The sequence below is a fragment of the Eretmochelys imbricata genome, chromosome 1, assembly GCF_965152235.1.
Source record: "Eretmochelys imbricata isolate rEreImb1 chromosome 1, rEreImb1.hap1, whole genome shotgun sequence".
Lineage (NCBI taxonomy): Eukaryota > Metazoa > Chordata > Testudines > Cheloniidae > Eretmochelys > Eretmochelys imbricata.
The window spans coordinates 182,202,964-182,215,364 of NC_135572.1; the positions used below are offsets into that span (position 1 = coordinate 182,202,964).

Genomic DNA, 12,401 nt, shown 5'->3' on the forward strand with positions numbered 1-12,401 from the left:
ACAGGTAGCAAAACTGTGCCCGCTCTTCACCATATTTGATTATTTGCATAGTGTTTCCCTATCCCCCGACCCTTCATCTATTTGCATCTTTAGACTATGAACCCTTCATAAGAACCATGATCTCTTTTCTATGTTTGTACAGATACAAACAAAACAGGCCCCATTCCCACATGGAGTGTTTGGACACTAACAAATATTTAGCACTACAATGCCATTACCCCTTTTGCCTCTGTAACAAATTGGTAGATATCTGCATTATTCTTATATGTCTGACATAGTTTCCCTGTTCAATTTTGTATTGAATTACTTATTGAAGTAAAATAGTTAAGTCAGACTGGAACTGGGGGTTGACAAACTTTTGTTACCTTAAACCCAGTTTTACAGGGTTTTAGATAACAATAGCTGGGCCATCATTTGTGGGGAGAAGTTATTTAAATGGTTCCATCCAAGTTTGGATTTTTACTCTTCTCAAGGCTAAGCTTGAGCTAAAACCGCAGATGCTAGGAAAAGGAGGGGTTTTTTTGGAAGTGAGCTGGCTGTGCAAGTGAAAAAAAACTGGACAGGCTGGGAGGACACAGCATCAGAGGTAACAGGCCACGAGCATTGCCTCCCACTCAGAGATAGGGAACAAGTCAGACCCACCTCAACTACAGATAAGCAGGTTGAGCTTATATGAGGAAATGTGACTAGGTCTCTGTTATTTTAAATCTACTTCTCAAAGTGCTCCATACCTTCTGGCAAAATAAAGCATGTTTTGTTTTGAAAAGCGGTTTCTGCATTGTTGCTAATGTACATAGTCACAGGATCCTAAAGGAAAACTCTCCCAGGTGCCAAGCCTATTGGGCCTACTAAATAATACATCTGGCAAGCAGAGGGTTGTAATGCAGGTTCTGGTCTAAGAGTGGGCAAATTGTGGAATTCCACCCAGGACAGGTAAAGGCCCAAGGCCTGACACCCGCTGATGGTGCACTTGGTAAGGCCCCCAAGAAGGAACAGCAATGGGTAGTCATTCTTTTTTTTCCAGCTAAACATATATTAAGAATATTCAGCTACCATTCAGCTGAAGTGCTGGACTGCTATTTTAAAGATTTCTTCAGTGTAAAATAAGAATAATTAATCTAAAGTTTTGCAAACAAGTGTTTGTGAAGTTTTATTCAAACTATACCATCTACCCTCTACCAAACTTACTTTTTTTAAACCAAAGATAATACATTTATCTTTTATTTAAAAATGAAATTAATTTAAGAGAAAGCATGACTATGAACAAAGACTACCCACAATGACTAAATGAGAATTTTTGGTAATAGGAATGCTGACCAGCAGTAATATTGGTTAGGCTGGCAATCACCTGTGACTAACTGATATGATCATACCTGTCTCTAACGTTAACTTGACCTCCCACCCACCTCCCATTGATTTGATTATTGACATATTGTGTCTTGTCTAAATCGAAGCCTGTGAACTGCGAGGCAGGAATTGTCTGTGTTACTTATTTGTATAGTGTTTATCATAACAGGGCACAAATCTCTGTTTGGAGCTCTTAAGTGCTACTACACTAGAAAAAAATAAAATAGCATGGACCAGATGTTTATTAATTGAGCATCCTAAAAAACTAAACTACATTTTGTAAGCTACGAAATTCAGCAATATCAGACTCTTGAAAACACAGTTTCTTCTCAACTACAAAGCAATCAAACATCTAACAGGGGAAATCTGAAAAAAAAAATACTGAGTGAGGATATAGGATTGTTTCACTAATTTCTTTCTCAGGAATAGCAACTAGGTGAGTGCTAATCTGACATTTATAAGCAGCTGTGCACAAAGAAAGCCAGGCTTATTTATATTTTTTCCCCCAATAGTCCATTTAGGCTCTTTTGAATTATATTACAATTATACGCATAATGTATTTCAATTATATTACGATTATGTATAAAAGTGCACATCCGCGGATATATAAAATAAAAAAACCTAACAGTAAAAATATTTGCACCACTGAATAAAATCACCTACCACAAACACCTGTAGGACACTCTTTCAAAAGCAACTTTTGAAAAACAAGCTGCCATTTCTGTCAACATGTTCATGGTATTGAAAGGTTGTGTGGAAAAGAAGGAAGCAGATGAACAGAGTGTGAATTGCTAAACTGACATTCTGACTACGAGCAGAATGTTACAAGAAGAATGGCTGTATCCTGTAAAGTCCCTAATACAGTAGGCCAGATTCATTTGTCCGCTCACAGTAGGTAAACAGCACTAATATATCTTAGGAGCCTGTTAAAATCTCAGCCTGGTATGGGAGTGGTGATGAACAAGTTTCAATTAAAGTGGGATTATGGCTCATTGGCCTCTACTTCAGAGCAGAGATACTAAACAGACATTCCCCACACTACACAAGTATTATAGAATCCCTCCCTCTTAACTGTAAATTGGTCTTTCAGAGACAGTGCTCACTACAGAGTGTTCTTGGATTGTCATGCTCACATTCAGCCAGAATAAGCATATGCAACTATTTTTCCTTTCTAAGACAAGCCTTTAGAAGAGCCAGATGGGTGCCTAAAGCCTCAGTGATTACTTGCAAAGCTGTAGACAGAGCTGAAAAACAGGATACAAAAGGGAGGAATGTTCCTGAGGGTTTGTATTATGAAGAGACCAATTTAGAGACCTTACACAATTGTTCTATTCTCATTCAAGTTTTCATGTGTCAATGCACTTGAATTGGGATTTAAGCAGTAGGGAACACAGGGAGAGAAAGGAGAATGCTTGCAAATGATAATTGGATATCCAGAAACATGAAAAACAAGGCAAAAATAGATATTGATAACTTAACTACCAATGTACAGAAACACTGGCTGCTTATTGATATCTAGGATATAGATGGATGGGTATTCAATCTGAGAAGTCATATAAAACCTCTTGGAGAAAGCTGCTAAATTGGACTTAGTGAAAGACTAGCAATATCTTTAGGTCACAGCCTTCAGATACATCCCATAGGAAGTGCTGTTTCTCTCAACAACTGTGGTGTTGGACTGTCAAACAAAGTGCTCTGAAGTCCAAAACACTGGTCTGACGGGTGCTGTAGTTCTTTGTTTAGACCATCAAAAAGAAATTAAGATAGTCCTGAGGGGAGCTTGGAGCAAAGCTAGACTTAGCTTCTCACCATTAGAAAAACATAGTCCAGGTGCACTGATCAGCTGTGACCGGAGATATCGCCTGAGATTGTGAAAGGGTTTCTATATTCTGAAGTCAATACCCTAGTGAACACGCAGATAGCTAAGTGCCAAGGGCACCAAAACTGAGCCTTAAACTGCTGACTCCACAACCTTTGTTTCAGGAGTTAAGTCATTGTGGCTATGAGGCCCAAAGTAGAAATCTTAAAAGTCCTGCTTCAGATATGATGTATGTAAGCATTTCAGTATTGTTGGAGAAATCACAAGAGAGAACTTCAACTTCTTCCCCCATCATACTAGAAGACTCCCACTGCTCATTCTCCTCCTCAGTACTTGTTCTAGGAGGCTGCTTTCCCTGACACTCATGGCACTTTATAAATTTAAACAAAAATAAAAAAACAAAAAAATCTAAAACCACAGCTGCTACTTCTTATTTTATTTGCTTGAATAGACAGCATGACACAATTATTTTAAGCATAGTAGATAGAAGGCACTCTGGACTTGTGTGTTCCCTTCCATTATCTATTGCAAACTTTTCTCCCTTTACATACAATACATTTTATCAAATATTACATTTACTGAAAAATTTCATTCACACTACAAGCATACACAGTATTAAACTCTCAATCAGCCTGCACTGACATTCTAAATTTGACATGCAGTGTCGAGTTCTTCCAGTTTTTCTAACCTTACCATGCCAATACGTGGCAGTGACATCTGTAATTTAGTAGAAACATTTTCCAAAACCTCCCTCCTTAGATAGCGTACTTAGTATTGTGAAAGAACCAGCTGATCTAACTTATTTATATTTTGATTCCTGCCTATACTTTGCATAAATATTTATTACCTTCATTTTTCTGCATTGTCAGAAGAAATATTGCTGCATTTTACTGAAAACAATGTTGTTCAAGCTGAATAAAAAGCTAATTAAACATGCAACAATTATTTCACATTATCTGTGATACATTTGATACAGTGTATAAACTTCATAAGAGAGTAAGAATGGCCATACTGGGTCAAACCATTGGTCCATCCAGTTGAGTATCTTGTCTTGTGCAGCAGTCAATATCAGAGTTTTCAGAGGGAATGGACAGAACAAGGAAATCATTAAGTGATCAGTCCGATCGTCCAGTCCTAGCCTCTGGCAGTGAGAAGCTTATGGACAACCAGGGCATGAAGTTGTGTCCTGCACCATTTTGGCTAATAGCCACTGAAGGACCTATCCTCCCTGAACTTGTCTAATTCTTTATTGAACTCAGTCATTTTTTTGTCCTTCACAACATTCCCTGGCACAACGAATGCCATGGGTTAACTGTGCATTGTGTGAAGAAGTATTTCCTTATGTTTTTTGAAACCTGCTGTCATTGGGTGACACCTGGTTCTTGTGTTATGTGAAAGGCTAATACTTGCCTATTCACTTTCTCCACACCATTCATGATTTTATAGACCTCGGTCATATCCCCCCTTAGTCATCTCTTTTTTAAGTGGAACAGCCTAGTCTTTTAAATCTCTTCTTATATGGACACTGTTCCATACCCCTAATCTTTATTTTTTAGACCCTTTCTGTACCTTTTCCAATTCTAATGCATCTTTTTAGAAATGGGGTGACCACAACTGCATACAGTATTCAAGATGTGGGTGTAGCATGGATTTATGAAGTAGCATTATGATATTTTCTGTCGTCTTAGCTATACCTTCCTTAGTGGTTCCTACCATAGTTAGCTTTTTTGACTGCCATTGCACACTGAGCAGATGTTTTCAGAGAACTATACACACTGACTCTAGAATATCTTTGTTGAGTGGTAACTGCTAATTTTACCACATTTTGTATGTATACTTGGGGTTACATTTTCCAATGTGCATTACTTGCAGTTAACACTAAACTTCATCTGCCATTTTATTGCCCCGTCACCCAGTTTTGAGAGTTCCCTTTGTAACTCTACACAGTCAGCTTGGACTTTACTATTGAGTAAAATTTTGCATTGTCTGCAAATTTGCCACCTCACCGCTTATCCTATTTTCCAGATCATTTATGAATAAGCTGGGGAACACTGATCCTAGTACAGATCCTTGGAGGATCCTGCTATTTACCACTTTCCATTGTGAAAACTGAACATTTATTCCTACTTTTTGTTTCCTATCTTTTAAACAGTTAATGATTTCTGAGAGGACTGTCCTTCCTATCCCACAACTGCATCCTTTGCTTGAGAACTTTTGGCATGGGACCTTGTCAAAGGCTTTCTGAAAGTCCAAGTACACTATACCCATTGGATCACATATGTTTGTTGACCCCGCTACAAATTTTAATAAATTGGTGAGCCATGATTTCCCTTTACAAAAGCAATGTTGACTCTTCCTCAAAACACCATGTTCATTTAGGTGTGTCTGATCATTGTTCTTTATTATAGTTTCAACAAGTTTGTCTGGTACTGAAGTTAGGCTTATCAGCCTGTAATTGCCAGGATTGCCTCTGGAACATTTAAAAATAAATAAATAAATAAAAATCAATCAATCAGCGTTACATTAGCTATCCTTCAGTTAGATGGTACAGAGGCTGATTTTAGTGATAGGCGAAGGTTTCTAACTATCAAAGGAGTGAAGTTTTGTAACAGCCTTCCAAGGAGAGCAGTGTACATCAGAGCAAAAAGTCTAACTGGCTTTAAGATTGAGGTCAACAAATTTAAGGAGGGGACTGTATGATGCCTACAGGGGGACATAACTGATCCACAACTGTTAACAGCAAATATCTCCAACAGCCAGTGATAGGACACTAGATGAGGAAGTTTGAGTTACTACAGAGAATTCTTTCCTAAATGTTTGGCTGGTGGGTTTTGCCTGCATGCTCAGGGTCTAACTGATTGCCATATTTGGGGTTGGGAAGGAATTTTTTCCTGGATCAGATTGGCAGAGGCCCTGGGAGGTTTTAGATTTTGTGACCTGAAGTCTTTAAATCATTATTTGAGGAATTCAGTAACTTAGCCAGAGGTTAGGGGTCTATTACAGGAGTGGGCGGGTGAAGTTCTGTGGCTTGCAATGTGTAGGAGGTCAGACTAGATGTTCATGATGTTCCATTCTGACCTCAAAGTCAATGAGTCTATCTGGTTCTGATGACTCATTATTGTTTAATTTATGAATGTGTTCCAAACCCTCTACTGACACCTTAATCTGGTACGATTACTCATATTTGTCACCTAAAAAAAATTTTAAAAAAATAGCTGTGATGAGGCAATCTCCCGCACATCTTCTGCAGTCAAGACTTATGCAAAGAATTCATTCATGCTCCACAACGGCCTTGACTTCTTTAAGTGCTCCTTTGGCACTTTGATCATCATGGCCCCACTGATGGTTTGGCAGGCCTCCTGGTTCTGATGTACTTAAAAACATTGTTGCTGTTTATTTGTGTGTCTTTTACCAGTTGCTCTTCCAATTCTTTTTTGGTCTGTCTAATTATACTTTTACACTTGACTTGCCAGGGCTTATGCTTCTTCCTATTGTCCACAGAAGGAATTGACTTCCAGTTTTAAAAAAGATGACTTTTTACCTCTAATCATCTCTTTTACTCTGTTTAGTCAGGGTGGCTGGGGGGGGGGCAGGGGGGAAGGGTTCTCTTGCTGTTTTTGTTTTTTTAATTTGGAGTATATATTTAGTGTGAGCTTTTATTATGGTGTTCTTAAAAAGTTTATATACAGTTTGGAGGCATTTCATTCTTGTGCCTGTTCCTGTTACTTTCTGTTTAACTAGCCTGCTTGTTTTAGTATAGCTCCCCATTTTAAAAATAAATGCTACTGTTGTGGGTGGGTTTACGTGGTATGTCTCCTTTACAAGGATGTTTAAATTTAATTACACTAAATCAAGAATTGCCTCTCTCCTTGTGGGTTCCAGGACTAGTTGCTCCAAGAAGCAGTCATTAATGGTGTCTAGAGTTTTTATCTTTGCATCCCATCCTCAGGTGACATGTACCCAGTCAATATGGGGAAAGCTGAAATGCCTCATTATTATTGGGTTTTCTGGTTTTTTAGCCTTTCTAATCTTCCAGAGTATTACACAGTCACCATCACCATGCTCGTCAGGTAGTCAGCAGTATATTCCCACTACTATACTCTTATTATTCAAGCATGGAATTTCTATCCATAGAGATTTGAGGTACCGTTTGATTTATTTAAGATTTTTACTATATTTGACTCTCTGCTTTTTTATCATGTACTCTGCCATTCCCTCACCAGTGCGATCTATATGGTCATATTCATATATATTGTACCCTGATATTACTATGTCCCATTGATCATCATTCTACCAAGTTTCTGTGATGCTTAGTAGATCAATATCCTCATTTAATACCAGGCACTTAAGTTAACATATCTTAGTATTTAAACTTCTTGTATTTGCGTACAAGTCCTTATAAAATTTTGAAAATATTTAGTTGTATGCCTTCATGGAATGTAATTGCATAAGACTCTTTTCATGTGACTTTCTCTTCAGCTCCTGCCTGTACTTCATCAACTTCTATTCTCTCCTCTTTGCTAGTATATAGAGCTTCTATATGAATGGTATTTTAAATAAATGTAACTTCAACTAGATAACACTTTTTGAGATTCAATTATTTTTTTAAATCCTAGAATGACTCAATTTAAATTTTTCTGTTGTAGACTATACTACATCTTAAAAGAGAATATTACATTTTGAAACCAGATTAAAAAAAGTCAACTATGTCAAAATATTTAAGCTGAAATCTCCAACACTGTGATAAATACTGCAATTGCAGGATGTTGCCAGGTCATTTTACTTCACCACAAAGCCTACATAACAAAAGAAAATGGAGACTTTTAGCCAAGATCACTTACCCATGAAGTTGAGATAACCCTCTCCTCCAAGTGCATGAGTAATGAGGCGAATCATTTTATGAAGCTGTATTCCACGATCAATAACCGGAGTGAGAGGTGAAAGCACACTCATATTTGTATACATCTCTGCATCCATCAGCCGAAATGCCAACGTCTTATCACCAACAAGGGCCTGGAGTAATAAAGGAATGGGGATGAGAGGGTGGAGAGGAGAATCCTCAATGTGCCAAAAGAGCTTATTAATATAATGTGTGTTCTAGATCAAGTGACAAGTACATTGGATTAACTATAATACACTACAAGAGTTACATTTTAGGAGCTTCAGAGAAAACAAGACAGGAGATGAAGATTACTTAATAAAGTATCTGGAACAACATTCAAAAGGGAGATTAACAAGGCTTCCAATTTAAGGACTCTTTAGTGAACAATGTGAATGCTTTGTGTACACACAGCTAAAGATATACAATTGTGTTTTTAGGATTTCAGCTCAGAGAGAAAAATTAGGCTTCCAATTCTATCTATCTGAAATCAGCAATTGCATGAAGCTATTACTTCTGTTCAAAGCAGCCTAGTTCAGTTACCCCTTAATATATAGTAGAAAATACTGCAAATGTTTCGTCTGTTTAGCTGAAGATTTCCATTTGACTTATTTTGGAAGGCCTTTCAAGTAGATTTTTCAAACAGGCTTACACATTCGCTTGATTTATTGGTCCAGTATCAATTCCAACATTTAAGCCATTTATAAACTTAATTGTGTTGTTAAGTAGGTACTCAAAAATGGAAATCTGAATTATCAAAATAATCATCTTGTTTATAGATACCAGAGAATGCATTTTTATGTAAAGATGATTTAAATACAATTCTGATTACAGTACTTTAAATCCCTTATCCATTTTAGTAGACTAGACAAAGGAAATCATCCCCTCACACAAAAAGAGTTGACTGCCATACAAACTCAGATTCTATAACAGAACAAAATGTAGTTAAGGGTAAGAAGGAAATCAAAATGAATAGTCCGTGTATTTATATAGTACATGTTAAATGAGTGTTTCAGAGAACTAGGTTTCAGTTAATTTTTGCATGTATTGTGTTTTATAAGCTACAATTTTCTTTTTTTCCCTCCCACAAGTGCTGTATTTGACAGAAAGGCTGTAAGAGAGACATGGTACTCAGCAAAATTAACTTGATAACTACTGTACTTCTGCCATAGAGTAAGTGTTAGTCAATTCTGTGGTTAGGGCTTCCTTTCTCTCAGTGTACAGGAGAACAACCACAGAAGTCTTTTGGATACCTATACGTAGAACAGAAATGAAAAAGCAGCCATAATATTATTTTGAAAATTCAAAAATCCATTGAAATGCTGTGTTGTGTAAATATTTCTCAAGATTTACAATACACTTGCAACATATGCATTACATAACTATAGCATTATCCCCATTTTACAGCTCTGGAAATGGACACATGCAAAAGTTAAGTGCTTTGACCCAAGTCACAAAGGGGGAAATTCTGGCCCCACTGAAGTCAGTGCAGTTTTTCCATTAATTTCAGTGGAACCAGGATTTCACACAAAGTGATTTGATGACAGAGCATAAACATAGGAAGATCACTTGCCGTGTCCACCAGATCAAGCAGCTGTTTCATGGCTGATGAAAAATGGCTAGTTTTATAGAAAGCATGTGTTTCAGATACCCCCAAAGCTGTTGCCTCCATAGCTTGTTACTGGTACACTAAATCTTTATGCATAGATAGCAGAGAATAGGGTATTACTTCCATCAAGCACTGACTCTTATTCTAGAAAATAGCTTAGCTGGAACAAGAATATCAGCGAATCCGTTGAAGGAAAGATTACTTAATTTATTGTAAAAGAACCTTGCTAATGTCTATTCCTGTATAAAAACAATGTCCTATAAATGCTGACTAACCAGGTTTATTTTAGTACAGGTTTAAACTGCACATCCAAGGATTGAAGCAAATATTCTATTTTGTGTGTTCACAAATACCTATAATTTGGGTTGAATCAGTCCAATTCCCATTTTATACTCTATTTTGAATTTTCATTTTCTCCTTTATACAATAGGTTGGGTAGTAAACGCCACATTGGAAAAGCAAGCCATTTTCCCAGTAAATAAGTTCAAACTAAAATAATAAAAGGAAAAGCTTATCCTAATTTCTCCCCCCCCCCCCCCCCCTCCCCCCCCCCCCCCCAGAAAAATGGATTTTTTTAAAAAATGTCGGCCATCCAGTTATGATTTTTAAAGACTGACAACAAAAACACTTCAATCTCTCTGGTCACGCAATCACAGACATGAAGGTCGCTATCTTAAAACAAAAAAACTTCAAATCCAGACTCCAGCGAGAAACTGCTGAATTGGAATTCATTTGCAAATTGGATACTATTAATTTAGGCTTAAATAGAGACTGGGAGTGGCTAAGTCATTATGCAAGGTAGCCTATTTCCTCTTGTTTTTTCCTACCCTCCCCCCCCCCCCCCCAGATGTTCTGGTTTAACTTGGATTTAAACTTGGAGAGTGGTCAGTTTGGATGAGCTATTACCAGCAGGAGAGTGAGTTTGTGTGTGTATGGGGGTGGGTTTTTGGAGGGGGGTGAGGGAGTGAGAGAACCTGGATTTGTGCAGGAAATGGCCTAACTTCATTATCATGCACATTGTGTAAAGAGTTGTCACTTTGGATGGGCTATCACCAGCAGGAGAGTGAATTTGTGTGGGGGGGGTGGAGGGTGAGAAAACCTGGATTTGTGCTGGAAATGGCCTAACCTGAAGATTACTTTAGATAAGCTATTACCAGCAGGACAGTGGGGTGGGAGGAGGTATTGTTTCATATTCTCTGTGTATATATAAAGTCTGCTGCAGTTTCCACGGTATGCATCTGATGAAGTGAGCTGTAGCTCACGAAAGCTCATGCTCAAATAAATTGGTTAGTCTCTAAGGTGCCACAAGTACTCTTTTTCTTTTTGCGAATACAGACTAACACGGCTGCTACTCTGAAACAAAAACACTGAAGCCTAAAGTCTAACATATCTGTATAGGATATGAAAAACACAAAGAAAAAGCCCCACAAAAAGAAAACAACCCACAAAAAACAGTACGGAGTTTCAGTTTATCAGGGAAAGAGAGTTTGTCTAAACAAACTGTTTACTTCATTTGCATCACTGTCCATAGTTAACTCAAAAATATACTGTAGAAGACAGAACTTTGCAGAAGAATAAAAGCGATCGGGGTTTTTTCCAGTCTAAATTGTGTACGATTAACTATAATGTTCAAAACAAAATACTTTGCTATATGAGACAATAAAATTAACAGGCAGGGTCCAGTCCAAAATATGGAGAAAAAAAAAGGGGGGGGGGAGACAATATTTAGTGATTTACATTAGGCAGCCATTTTTCCACATCAGAAATCCAGATGGGGATCCAACTTCCAAGGGAATAAATAATCACAAAATAATATGTCTTTTGCAGTAGAATCCACAGTCCCAGTCAAGATCAGGACCCAATGTTCAAAGCACAGTGAGAAGCCCTGTGTAAAGAGCATCAGCTGGATTTAGACAGGGGAAAAACAACAAACAAGCCAATAAGATGGGGACTTCTGGGTGAAAAAGGATACAGTGAAACTGGAAAAGGTTTACAAAAGAGAAACAAAGATAATCAAGAGTGTGAGACAGTTTCCATATGAGGAGAGACGAAAAAGATCAGGGCTGCTTAATCTACAAAGGAGATGATTAAAGAGGGATATTATAGAGGACTATAAAATCACAAAAGATGTGGAGAAAGTAAATAGGGCAGTGTTACTTATCCTTTTCCACAATACAAAATCCCAAGGTCATCTGATGAAATTAATAGATGGCAAGTTTATTGCAAACAAGAGGAAGTACTTTTGCACACACCACACAATTAACGTGTGGAACTTGTTGCCATGGGATGTTGTGAAGGCCAAAAACATAACTGGGTTCAAACAAGAACTAGACAAGTTCATCAAAGATAGGTCCTTCAGTGGATATGAGCCAAGACAGTCATGGATGTAACCCCATGCTCGGAGTGTCCCTAAATGCAGGAAGCCAGAAGGAGAAGACAGGGATGAATCACTCCAACACTCCCCTTCAACTCTGATACTGGCCACTGTTGGGAGACCCAATACTGAGCTAAATAGAAAATTGGTGTGACCCTGTATGACAATTCTTATGTTTTTCAACTGAGGAAACTAATCAAATACTTAAAGGCGGCTTTCAAATTATATATAGCCTAGATAAAGCCTCTTTCAAAGTCTAAGAATTTGCTTCCATTAACAAAACAATTTTAAGAGATATGTTCGATGGATGAAAGACTCCAACGTGTCCTACAAAAAGCTGAACCTTCATTTATGGTGGCTGTAGAAGGTGTAT

The 12,401-nt window shown here is 37.7% G+C and overlaps 1 protein-coding gene across 4 annotated transcripts in view; it reads right to left on the reverse strand.

Moving 5' to 3' along the window:
• GBE1 (1,4-alpha-glucan branching enzyme 1) overlaps positions 1-12,401 on the reverse strand; it is a 290,444-nt gene that overhangs the window by 81,317 nt on the left and 196,726 nt on the right. For all 4 annotated transcript variants that reach the window (XM_077819979.1, XM_077819985.1, XM_077819991.1 and 1 more), the window contains one exon: positions 8,008-8,179. In XM_077819979.1, coding sequence (XP_077676105.1) covers positions 8,008-8,179 — 172 coding nt within the window. The remainder of the gene's footprint in view (positions 1-8,007; positions 8,180-12,401) is intronic.